The sequence below is a fragment of the Schistocerca serialis genome, chromosome 2, assembly GCF_023864345.2.
Source record: "Schistocerca serialis cubense isolate TAMUIC-IGC-003099 chromosome 2, iqSchSeri2.2, whole genome shotgun sequence".
Lineage (NCBI taxonomy): Eukaryota > Metazoa > Arthropoda > Insecta > Orthoptera > Acrididae > Schistocerca > Schistocerca serialis.
Genome location: NC_064639.1, coordinates 434,892,047 through 434,905,450, shown reverse-complemented (window position 1 = coordinate 434,905,450; position 13,404 = coordinate 434,892,047). Strand labels below are relative to the sequence as shown.

General features: G+C 44.9%; 1 protein-coding gene across 1 annotated transcript in view; it reads left to right on the top strand.

Moving 5' to 3' along the window:
- LOC126457294 (26S proteasome regulatory subunit 7) overlaps positions 1–12,392 on the top strand; it is a 54,406-nt gene extending 42,014 nt beyond the window's left edge. Inside the window, exons 7-9 of the mRNA XM_050093466.1 lie at positions 2,516–2,707; positions 11,826–12,021; positions 12,110–12,392. Coding sequence (XP_049949423.1) covers positions 2,516–2,707; positions 11,826–12,021; positions 12,110–12,267 — 546 coding nt within the window. The 3' untranslated portion in view covers positions 12,268–12,392. The remainder of the gene's footprint in view (positions 1–2,515; positions 2,708–11,825; positions 12,022–12,109) is intronic.
- Positions 12,393–13,404: the final 1,012 nt, after the last annotated feature.

Sequence of the window (13,404 nt, the reverse complement as noted above, 5' to 3'; positions counted from 1 at the left end):
ACTTGGCTGCTCGCATCATGATTGCGTATAGCAGCGTCCAGTGGCACCATTACATTCCCCGCCCCCCTGTCTCCTCTGCACAAAGCAGAAACTGCTGGACAAGAAGACACAGGTGGTGCATGGTCCAGCAACATGGAACCCAAAAATGAGATATCAAAATCTAAGTGGATGTGCTTCCAAGGTTCTGCAGTGTCAGGCCAGGGAGAGAATCACTTGAAAGGTACAGCATAATGGACATGACAGGCTGAACAATGGCAGACCCATTCAGTATTTGGTCAGCAAACATCTTGTATGAAACTTTCCATCAGCTAAAGTCCTGATGGGCAGTATGCAGTAGTTGTAGCACTCATTCTGAGACCCTCAACAGAACCCCTTGATTTTGGTGTAGTTGATGCAAATGTGGGCAACAAGGATGAAATTTGACTCGGGAGGTGTGTCCGACCACCCGTATTGTACTGTGAACAGGATGATGTAGCACTGGGTTCTTGGTGACGCTTGTGGCTTTGTGAAATGTTTAAGGGAAGATGGAAACGATTCATGCCTAGACAAAGGCTTGACTATAACAACGAAAGTATTGCCCTGTTTGGGAATCACAGCAACTGTGTGTGTGTGTGTGTGTGTGTGTGTGTGTGTGTGTGGGACATGCACCCAGTATGAATCAAAGTTTGGGTAGACCTTGAGGTGTGCTTGGGTAGCTCAAGTGATAGAAATGACCACTGTTGATAAGTGGGAAATCTGGCTTTGAGTTCCAGTCCAGGGATAATTTTCGTTGTTGCTGATCAGTTGTGCAGCTGGAGTGTAATTGTATTTCCAATTGTGAATGCGTTTCATACAGCTATTAATCATGAAAGTGTGTATTCCTGCAGATATGCGTGCATGTCTGAAGGACATTGCCTAGTGCTTTGTGTAACACACACTGCAAATACTATGCCAAGGAAGGCTGCATAAAAGAACACTTATGCATGTTGCAAAGTAGTCCTCCTGTTGCCAGTCTCTAAAACAAAATCTTGAGGTTATGGAGGTGATTCTCTGGATTAGCACCTGTGACCAAAATATAGTTAGGGTGTGGAGCAGTGGGGAATGCCCTGAACCACAAAATGCTATAATATGGCAGGGACTAAAGATATTTTAAAGAGTAAGTGATTATGACAGCACAGTTCATATGGTAAGAGCATTTGAATATATGCTTCTGTGAGATCAGTTTTATTCTGTTGAGTGAGGTGCCATGATCTGATTTTGATAGTTCTTTTGGGGCTGGTAGAGAATAAGTTTCTTTGTGCGTTGATCATTACTTTGAATTCAGCACAGTTTCAAGTTTTTGTTTGGTTTGCAGATTATCCGTGGTGTGGCCCATTGACTATGGAGAATAGGCATTAACACTACTTCATAAGTGTCCCTGTGAATTTTTGCCATGAAAATGCCAGTGTGTGTTCCTGTCAAAATATTGGCGATTGTGGACATCACCAGGTTGCATTCCTATAAGTTATTTGAACATTGTATGTGGTGGGAGAAACTGGGTCTCATACTGCAGTCTCATTTCAGTTCTTTCATTCCATTAAAAATATGAGCAGCAGGAACAGAAACATCTGCTTAAGAGCTGTTGAAACATTGACAGGTGGAATGCAGATGCATTGCTGCATGCACATAAAAAATAGTTGAATTTATTATTTTTAAAATTTTTGTCAGTGTCTTTGTCAGAATGAATGTGATAACAAACAGTAAGTTAAACCGATGCCAAAGGGGAGTAAAACTTGTTCCAGGGGGCACTTCATTCGTGGGCGTGGTTAAGGATGTGACTTAATTTCAGCTCCCAAAAATAAAAATAAAAAATGTTTTTGGAGTTGAATAGAGTGACGGCAGTATTGGGGATGGGGCATTCAACACTTAACTGAATTTGTATACTTTCTAAATGTTATGCATTTCAAACACATCTGTCTCAGACTTTCAGCAATAATATTTCTAACATAGCTGTTGAATACTTCCCTTCCCTTCCCATCCCATTCCCTCTTTCAAAACCTTAGCCCCCCCCCCCCTCGCTCTCTCTCTCTCTCTCTCTCTCTCTCTCTCTCTCTCTCTCTCTCTCTCACACACACACACACACACACACACACACACACACACACACACACCATTTGGTGTGGAGTGATTTGAGCTCAGGAATTATCAAAAAGGTGTGAGTAGTACTAATTTCAGGTGTTAATTAAGATTATGATCAGTGTACTGGCGTTTTGTGGGGGAAAGTTTTGCATTTTTTATGTTGGTTAAAGTTGTCCTTGTAAACAGAATTACCTTTTTAGTGTTCAGTGTTTTCTCACCAGCTAATAATTTTCAAGTACTGTTTCCTGTGTCACAATGTTTTATTGACAGGGATTTTATCACCTGTTTCACTGTTGTCATAGCAAGTTAGAAAGAGGCACAGTGTAGCTGCTGTAACTTGAACAGTGAATTTTATTAAAATTTTCAATCAACAACAGCCATTCAAATTTGATATCACTGTTATCATTTGTTTTTATAGGGAGCAAGAATGGTTCGAGAACTGTTTGAAATGGCACGCAGCAAAAAGGCTTGTCTTATATTTTTTGATGAAATTGATGCTATTGGAGGAGCACGTTTTGATGATGGTGCCGGTGGTGATAATGAAGTCCAGAGAACTATGTTGGAACTTATAAATCAGTTGGATGGTTTTGATCCTAGGGGTAACATTAAAGTAAGTACAGCATAATGTCTTGGGCAGCTTTTTGGACTATAACAAAATGAGAGTAAACAGAGAGAGGTCACAAATGATGCAAAGGTAGGTAAGAGAGTTCTGCTTCCCAAATACAGAGTTGTAGTTAGTGACAGCAGTAGTGAAGAATATTTGGTGTTAGACTACCAGAAGCAGAGTTTTCTTCTTCAGAGTTTTGAGATAATGACATTTTATTGTAGATTTTTTTTTCATTTTAATTCCTAAATTATGTCCCTTTAATGCACTGCATCATTACACCCTGTTTTTGAGTTAGTTAGTTAGTTTTAAGGGAGGGTGTACACTGTAATCCAAATGGAAACGACAACAATAGCAGTAATTAACATTATTATGAAAGGAATAGAGTGTTACTCACCATACAGAACTGCGTTAATGTGTGGGTGGGTGGGTGGGTCGTGTGTCGACTTTAGAAGAAAACCTTTTGGCTGAAAGCTTAAATGTATAGCAGTCTTTTTGTTGCACCTGTCTGTGATTCCAATTCCCCTCTGTATGGTGAGCAGCAGTCTACCCTATTCATATATTATTGTTGTTCCGTCCTGCACTTTCCGTAGTTCAAAAACCTCTCTGGGTTGTTTTCTGACACCTTTTACTTAGTTAAGTTAAAACCAGAAGCATGTCAGTAGGCAGTCTATGATGGGAATGCATGCCATTACTAGACACAGGGTGTATATGCTCCAGGAAATCTGGTAAAAACCTGGAAATTTGTTAGAATTCTGGGAATTTTTCATTGTTTTTGTTTTCAGTTAAATTTTTGTAATTCTGACTGGTAAAAACTGATACTGTAACAAAGAATGTTACTATATCCCGCTACTGCAGAATAATACTGCTGCAATAAAACATAAATGAGGAAAATATAAGTTGCAAAGGAAATGTGCCATTTACAACAACAAAACAGTGCCAACAGCAAAATGTGTCAAAGGCTTTGTGACGAAGACTATGCAATACTTCATAACAACAAACTGCTTCCGATGGGCGTTATGTCACAACTGTTTGCATTAGATTCATTTGAACAGTTGTCAGCTGGCTTGTGATGAGCAGTTGAGTCAGGTATGAGCAGTATCTTCTCCCTCTTCTGGCTACTTGAAGTGTAGCTGTTAGCTGTATCAGCAGTTGCAACAAGCAGCCAGATGCTACTTGGGAAAATTTTGTGGCATGCCCAAGCTGCCAGATTCCTGCCTGCAAGATAGTCTGAGTTTTACTGTGGAGGGCGGTAGTCTCCATGTGACCCATGTTTTTGCTTACAGCAAAAAAAAAAACTGATTTCTGTGGCCGGAAGCTATTAAGTCAATTAAAATACATTCACATAATTACAGAAAGCTGAAATGTGTTATTAGTTTCAGTTTTATGATCTTATTTTATTTCCACAGTTTTGGTATTCAAGCATTAAGACCCTTGCAAAACAATGAAATTATTTTTGTCGATTTGCTAAAGAAATTTGGCTTTTATTAATCTTTTCCACAGAGGCAGTCAATTTATTTGTAGTGAAATGTTTCATCCCACACAATTGGCTATTTTAAACAGTTTGCTGAATATCAAGAGCACGTTTTCATCATCTGGTACGTATTGCTTTATGCCATAATAAAGAACAAAACATGAGATACTACGGTACTGGTACTCCAAGAAAATTTGCATCCCGAAAACCGCACTGAAAAGCTTAATATCAGGTTGGCAATCTGGACATACGAATTATGCATTTTAGTGTGGTTTATGAAATTCCGATGCTCTTGGAGTAGCCTCTGATATCCTGTTTTGTTTGACATGATGTAAGATCTCTTAATGCTACATACGGGCTTCCTACATCATTGTAGCTGTGCATGCACAGTGACGCCAGTCTGGCGTGCCCTGACGTCTGTCGAAATGAATTCTAACAGGTCGCAGGAAAATATTGCGAATGGTGCTTTGAAAATTGTTACTTAAAAAGTAAATTTCATTTTACAGGGGATGAATTATGTTACATCTGAGAATGTACTTCAGATATATGAAATTGCAGAGTGTTTGACTCTCATTTAAAGCTTAACACTTTGAGAGTCAACCACGTAGAATTTCGACCCCAGAAGGCCAAACAATTACGTATGATTTAAAATTTTACGGGCACTTTTGTGTGATGTATCTTAAAGCTTAACACACTCAAAAAAGACCAATATTATATATGAAAGCTTAGCTTTTCTTGTAGCTACACCATGTGTGTTAATTTAAACTATTATGTTCTCCTACTTGTGTGATCGCGCTACTTAACAGTTATATTGCTATTGATTGACTAATCATGTGTCCTACGCTCTGAATATCTGTAATCATCGGCTGGCGAGATCACGTGACAAGAGCTATGATTGGCTTACAAAAGCGCCTCACCCCTTGCGGGTCCGGGGATTAGAATAGGCCCGAGGTAAAAGGGGTCCCTCCCCCTCAAGGGGGTAGTTAGCGCCTGCGTCCGGAGACTGACGGTTCCACGACCTCTATTTGCGGTCATTTTGCTTTTTCACTTCTCGTTTCTTCCTTCCTTTGGTTGGTTCCTTTCTCCTTTCTTTGCTCTTCTCCACCTCACTGTCTTCCTTACTCCTTCCCTTGTCTTCTTCTTGTCTTCTTCTTGTCTTCTTCTTGTCTTCTTCTTGTCTTCTCCTTGCCTTCTCATTGCCTTCTCATTGCCTTCTTCTCCTTGCCTTCTCATTGCCTTCTTCTCCTTGCCTTCTCATTGCCTTCTTCTCCTTGCCTTCTCATTGCCTTCTTCTCCTTGCCTTCTCTGGTCTCCGCCTCGGCGTTTGAGACAGTCTGTCCTCTCTCTCCCTCTCTCTCTTCTTTTTCCTCTTCTTCCTTCCTCCCTGTGCGCGCCTGAAGGCCGACCCACGCATTCGCACGCGTAGCCGGTGACGGGGTAACGCGTAATTCCCCGCCCTGGGTAGACATGTAAGGCACGCACGTACCCCCTGGTAAAGGCCAGGCCCAGGGAGGGGTGATTGCCTGAGCTGATACCTTCTGACCATGCCGATTGGTCCCTCCGTCTGTTTCACGGGAGGTGTGACCTGAGGTGTAAACATTCACCTAAGGCGGGAGTGCCCTCTGAGAGGGTCCCCACAAGGAAGGAGCGCGCCATCGGAGACGCTGGCAATCATGGGGGATTCCTCCGCAATTGATTTCACTCCATCTCTCTCGACTTCTGCCCAAAAACGGAAACATGACCAGCCACCAGTGACAAAAGTACTACCGCCTGCCCCACAGTTCCTCGTCGTTTCTCGATCTGAGGACGGAAAGGATTTTTCCTCTGTCAACCTTTTCGTTATCCAGAAGGGCGTAGATGCCATAGCCGGATCTGTCAAATCTTGTACCAGGTTGCGTAACGGTACCTTATTACTAGAAACTGAGAGCGCCTTTCAGGCACAAAAACTGCTTCGGGCCACATTCCTGTACACGTTCCCTGTCCGGGTGGAGGCTCACCGAACTTTGATTTCGTCTCGTGGTGTGGTCTATACTAGATCCTTCGACGGATTGACTGACGAGGAGATTCAATCTTTCCTCGCTGAGCAGGGCGTGACGGCTGTCCATAGGGTCATGAAAAAGGTCAACAATGACCTTGTACCGACCCGGACACTTTTCTTGACCTTTGATAGTGTTAAGCTGCCATCGCGCATCAAGGCGGGCTACGAGGTTATTTCTGTTCGCCCCTATGTCCCGACACCTAAGCGCTGCTACCAGTGTCAGCGTTTCAATCACACTCGACAGTCTTGTTCCAATGCGGCTAAATGTGTCACTTGTGGCAGGGATGCCCATGAGGGTGACTGTCCACCTCAGTCTCCTCGTTGTGTGAACTGTCAGGGTGACCATGCCGCATCCTCCCGCGACTGTCCTGTCTATAAGGAAGAACGCTGTATCCAAGAAATTCGGGTCAAAGAGAAAGTGTCCACCTCGGCTGCTCGCAAGCTATTGGCTAGTAGGAAGCCCACGCTGCTCCCAGCGGGGAAATACAGTACTGTCCTCGCCTCTCCTCGGACTACCAGGGAGGTGGCAACCCAGACACGCGATCTGACCTTCAGCACCACGGTCGTCCGTTCGGCCAGTGCTAAGATCGCGCGGTCGACGTCTCCTCTTCCTCCCATCACCCCACAGACACCAGCCCCTTCATCAGCTTCTGCTAAGACGAAGACCCCGAAGTCAGATGCACGGGCCTTCAAGAAGGAACCGTCCCGTGCAGACTTCCTACGTACCTCGACCTCCCAGCCTTCGACCGGTACTTTCACCAAACGACCTTCCAAGAAGGCTCATAGGAAGCACAGTTCTCCTTCTCCGCCACGGCGCATTTCTTCTCCTGCGCCACCCAGCGGTTGCCGCCCCAGGCCGTCATCCGTTTCGCCTGGCCGCACCGCTGGTGGCCGAACATCTGGCCGTTCACCGGCGGAGGAAGCTCCCCCTCCTGGCCATCTTCCCAAGGTGGCCGATGAACCTATAGACCAAATGGATGATGACTGTTCGCCTACTGATAGCGGCGGCAGTGCTCGCTCGAAGCCAGGCCCTCAGCGGCCTTCGAGGTGACCCCTTCTTTCATCTTCCTTTTCTTCTTACTATGGCACTTATTCACTGGAATATTTGCAGCATTCGCTCCAACTGAGAGGACTTGAAGTTGCTGCTCCACTTGCACCGTCCGCTCGTCGTAGCCCTCCAGGAAACGAAGCTACGCCCATGCGATCAAATTGCCTGGGCACGCTACACCTCTGTGCGTTTTGACCTACCCCCTGTGGTAGGTATCCCGGCTCATGGAGGGGTTATGTTGCTGGTCCGGGATGATATTTACTACGATCCCATCACGTTGCACACCGGCCTGCAGGCAGTTGCCATCCGCATTACTCTCCCCACTTTTACATTTTCCATTTGTACCGTTTACACTACATCATCGTCTGCCATTACCAGGGCAGACATGATGCAACTTATTGCTCAGCTGCCTGCACCATTTTTGTTAACTGGAGACTTCAATGCCCATCATCCCCTTTGGGGCTCTCCAGCATCCTGCCCGAGGGGCTCCCTGTTAGCAGACCTTTTCAACCAGCTCAATCTTGTCTGCCTCAATACTGGCGCCCCTACTTTTCTTTCGGACACATCTCACACCTATTCCCATTTAGACCTCTCTATATGTACTCCCCAACTTGCACGCCGGTTTGAGTGGTATGCACTTTCTGATACATATTCGAGCGACCACTTCCCGTGTGTTATCCATCTCCTGCAGCATACCCCCTCTCCGTGCTCATCTAGTTGGACCATCTCCAAAGCAGACTGGGGGCTCTTCTCTTCCAGGGCGACCTTTCAGGATCAAACCTTCACAAGCTGCGATCGTCAGGTCGCACACCTCACGGAAGTCATTCTCGCTGCTGCTGAATATTCCATCCCTCACCCTACTTCTTCTCCACGTCGCGTACCGGTCCCCTGGTGGACTGCAGCATGTAGAGACGCTTTACGTGCTCGTCGACGTGCTTTACGCACCTTTAAACGCCACCCTACAGTGGCGAGTCGTATCAATTATAAACGATTACGTGCACAGTGTCGTCGTATTATTAAAGAAAGCAAGAAAGCCAGCTGGGCTGCTTTCACAAGCACGTTCAACAGTTTTACTCCTTCTTCTGTTGTCTGGGGTAGCCTGCGCCGGCTATCTGGCACTAAGGCCCACTCACCAGTTTCTGGCTTGACGGTCGCGAATGACATCCTTGTGGCCCCTGAGGCTGTCTCCAATGCCTTCGGCCGCTTTTTCGCAGAGGTTTCGAGCTCCGCTCATTACCACCCTGCCTTCCTCCCCCGCAAACAGGCAGAGGAGGCTAGGCCACCTAACTTCCGCTCCTCGAATCGTGAAAGTTATAATGCCCCATTCACCATGCGGGAACTCGAAAACGCACTTGGCCGATCACGGTCCTCCGCTCCAGGGCCTGATTCTATTCATATTCAGATGCTGAAGAACCTTTCTCCTGCGGGTAAAGGTTTTCTTCTTCGTACTTACAATCGCATCTGGATTGAGGGACATGTTCCCGCATGCTGGCGCGAGTCTATTGTTGTCCCGATTCCTAAGCTGGGGAAGGACAAGCACTTGCCTTCCAGTTATCGACCCATCTCGCTTACCAGCTGTGTCTGTAAAGTGATGGAGCGAATGGTTAACTCTCGATTGGTTTGGCTGCTCTAGTCTCGACGCCTACTTACCAATGTACAATGTGGATTTCGTAGGCGCCGCTCTGCTGTTGACCATCTGGTTACCTTGTCGACCTTCATTATGAATAACTTCTTGCGGAAGCGCCCGACCGCGGCTGTGTTCTTTGATTTGGAGAAGGCTTACGACACCTGTTGGAGGGCGGGCATTCTCCGCACAATGCATACATGGGGCCTTCGCGGTCGCCTCCCTCTTTTTATTCGTTCCTTTTTGATGAATCGACAGTTCAGGGTAGGTGTGGGTTCTGTCCTGTCAGACACCTTTCGCCAGGAGAATGGGGTGCCACAGGGCTCAGTTTTGAGCGTCGCTCTCTTCGCCATAGCGATCAATCCAATAATGGATTGCCTCCCAGCTGATGTATCAGGCTCCCTTTTCGTGGACGATTTTACCATCTATTGCAGCGCGCAGCGTACATGTTTCCTGGAGCGCTGTCTTAAGCGTTCTCTTGACCGTCTTTACTCCTGGAGTGTCGCCAATGGCTTCCGTTTTTCTGCCGAGAAGACGGTCTGTATTAACTTCTGGTGCTACAAAGAGTTTCTCCCACCGTCCTTACGACTCGATCCCGTTGCTCTCCCATTCGTGGAGACAACAAAATTTTTAGGTCTTACATTTGACAGGAAACTTAGTTGGTCTCCACATGTGTCATATTTGGCTGCCCGTTGTACCCATTCTCTAAATGTCCTCCGTGTTCTCAGCGGTATGTCGTGGGGAGCGGATCGAACCGTCCTACTTCGCCTATATCGGTCGATCGTCTGCTCCAAGCTGGATTATGGGAGCTTCGTATACTCCTCTGCACGGCCATCCATCTTACGCCGCCTCAACTCCATACAACATTGGGGTTTACGACTTGCGATCGGAGCGTTTTATACTAGTCCCGTCGAGAGTCTTCATGCTGACGCTGGTGAGTTGCCACTCACCTACCGGCGCGATATACCGCTTTGTCGGTATGCCTGTCGGCTACTGGCAATGCCCGACCACCCGTCTTATCGTTCCTTTTTTGACGACTCTCTCGACCGTCAATACGGGTTGTATGTCTCTGCCCTGCTACCCCCTGGAGTTCGCTTTCGTCGCCTCCTTCAACACCTCGATTTTTCACTCCCTGCAACCTTTCGAGTGGGCGAGAGCCACACGCCACCTTGGCTCCAGGCTCAGGTTCGCGTTCACCTTGACCTCTGCTCGCTCCCGAAGGTGGTTACCCCCGGTTCAGTCTACCACTCCCGTTTTGTCGAACTTCGTTCGAAGTTCATTAATATGACCTTCATTTATACAGATGACTCTAAGACCAATGACGGGGTCGGGTGTTCTTTTATTGTCGGGGCACAAAGTTTCAAATACCGGCTCCATGGCCATTGTTCGGTCTTCACAGCTGAGCTCTTTGCCCTCTACCAGGCTGTTCTTTACATCTGCCGCCACCGACATTCTGCATATGTCATCTGCTTCGATTCCCTGAGCGCTATCCAGAGCCTCAGTGATCCGTACCCGGTTCACCCTTTCGTGCACCGGATCCAACGCTCTCTTCAGCAGCTGGTGGACGTCGGTTCTCCGGTTAGCTTTATGTGGGTTCCTGGCCATGTCGGTATCCCTGGGAACGAAGCTGCAGATGCCGCGGCCAAGGCTGCGGTCCTCCAGCCTTGGACAGCTTCTTGTTGTGTCCCTTCGTCAGATTGTAGCAGGGTCATTTGTCGGCGCATTTTATCGCTGTGGCATGCCGATTGGGCTGCACTTACAGACAACAAGCTTCCGGCCTTGAAACCTCTTCCCGTGGCTTGGACGTCCTCCTCACGCCCTTCTCGGCGGGAGGAGGTAGTTTTGGCCCGGTTACGAATTGGACACTGCCGGTTCAGCCATCGCCATCTGCTGATGGCTGCACCGGCGCCGTTCTGCCCATGTGGGCAATTGGTGACGGTCCGCCACATTGTAACGTCCTGTCCGGATTTTAACACACTGCGTCTTGATCTTGGCCTGCCATGTCCTCTAGAAGCCATTTTAGCGGATGACCCACGAGCAGCTGCTCGCGTTCTTCATTTTATCAATTTGACGACCCTCTCTAAGGACATTTGATTATGCTGTTTTCTTTTTTTAATCCTATGCCTGTCAGTCTGTCTTTTATCGTGTTTTCCGCTTCGTTGCTGTTTTAAACTTGTGTCTCGCGGTGCATTCTTAACGTAGTTTGGGCGCTAATGACCGTTGAAGTTGTGCGCCCTAAAACCACAAAAAAGAAAAAAAGGCGCCTCGCAGTTTTCATTTCAGTGCTTCAGAAATTAACATGCTGTGTTTGGTTGAATTCGAATATATACTTTCGTAATAAAAAAGTATGGTCGTATCATAATATGAAAATATGCCACGTACATGTTGCTGCACATCAAAGATCTTTCCAAAAAGCTTTTCTCTTTTTCTTCTGGAATTAGTTTTCTAAAGTGCCGGGAAGTTCTACACCGGTGTATAAAACCTTAACCATTCAAAGAATTGCTAAGTTTTACAGTACCAAGCGAAAGAATACTGTCACTTAACACAGAAAGTGTATTTTCACCCAGAACAACTGTACTTTAAATTTAGTAATGGAATGCTTAGGCTGATAGAAGTTACACTTTCAACACTGAATTCTTTCTCAGGAATTGATAATTCTAGGAAAATGAAAAGATTATGCTCCTGGTGTAATATGCTAGATTTATCCCCTTACTACAGGACTTAATGCTATCCAACACAATATGCTATGTTCATAGTTCCCTTTTCCTCTCTTTTCTGTTCAGTTGTCGCAATAACACCTTATTTTGAAGTAATATTGAAAGCCTCTTTTTTTTTTGTTGCAAGGTCACTTGGAATTTTCTAGGCATAAGTGGTTGGTTATACGTATAATTATTACTAGTTTTCCTTTATAGTATCACACTAAGATACAGTATATTTTAGGTTCTAATGGCCACGAACAGACCAGACACTCTGGATCCAGCACTCATGCGACCAGGTAGATTGGACAGAAAAGTGGAGTTTGGCTTGCCAGACTTGGAAGGACGGACACACATATTCAAGATACATGCTCGTTCTATGAGTGTTGAGAGAGATATTCGTTTTGAACTACTTGCTCGACTCTGTCCAAACAGCACAGGTGTGTAAATTCATTTGACAGAAATTTTATAAAGCTGTTATTGAAAACGAAGTGTCTAACTCAAGTAATTTTCCTCGTTTGTTTTCAGGTGCTGAAATACGATCTGTGTGCACAGAAGCTGGAATGTTTGCAATCCGAGCAAGAAGAAAAGTTGCAACTGAGAAAGATTTTCTAGAGGCTGTAAATAAAGTTATAAAATCATATGCAAAATTCTCAGCAACTCCAAGATATATGACATATAATTAAATTTATTTTCAGACTTAATTTAAAAATTGTGATTGTCACTGTGACAAATATGTACATGATGATCAGTAATTCTGAAGTTACTGTACTGTGTATGTGTGTAAAAATACAAATTTATACTTCAGAAATTTGCATTAATTTTTTTGATTTGATGTACAGGTTCAGGAATTGCTGTGCACATTTCTCTCTACTTGGCTGAGAGTAAGTTCTGTAATTTTTGAGGAAATTGGCTGATTGACATAATGAACACTAAAAAAATCAAAACTGGAATGAACCAAGATCTGGAAGCCTTAAATAAGTTTTGTGAAATGTAATAGTCACTGTAGTCTCAACATTGATATTCATCCTACACCATGCTGTGGAGTGAACAGTGGCTTTAGAGTTAATGAATTATGTAGTTGTTCATGAGGTGATACGAACCAGTGTTTGAGTATTCTTTGTTCCATTTCCAAACTGAGCAAAGCTGATTGTGTTATTGTCCGTGCTTTAATACCTCTTATGTATGCTGTAGTGTTTGTGTGAAGTACTCATTGATTGCAACAAAATTCTCATAGGATCTGTCTTCAAGAGTATTTGAAGTTCTGCCAGGAAATTTACATGACCAAACTTACTATCTGCCATCCAGTGCTCTCTTTTTAAGACCACGTGTTATCTTCGTGGTGTTTATTTTGGCTAGATTGAAAAATTTCAAGTGAAACAGTAATTGATCTCATATGATAGAGAGAAACGTCAACATCACCAAAGTACTGTACGTAACAGTGACTGGGTATGTTGGCAAATGGGAGATAGGTGCAAATAAATTACAGGAATGTAGCTGGGTGACGTAGTCCACAACTGGCTGCATTCTCGTAAGTTATCTGATATGCTGGGATAAACTCGGGACTCACTGAGGTATGCAGTTTTTCTAGATTTCTAACTGACATGAGTTTTGTGTGATACATGTCCTGTGGATACAGTGATAACAGTAGGATGTTATGTTGAAATGCTTTGTACTACTGAAATTTATCTTATTTACGTGGGTCATGCTCGTGGTACTGATTTGTAACAGTTACGCAGCTTCCTGAACGTTAGAAATGATGTTGGTATTGGTAAGTATATTAACGCTGAGGTGTTAATTGGTAAATTAAAACAATTTCCATT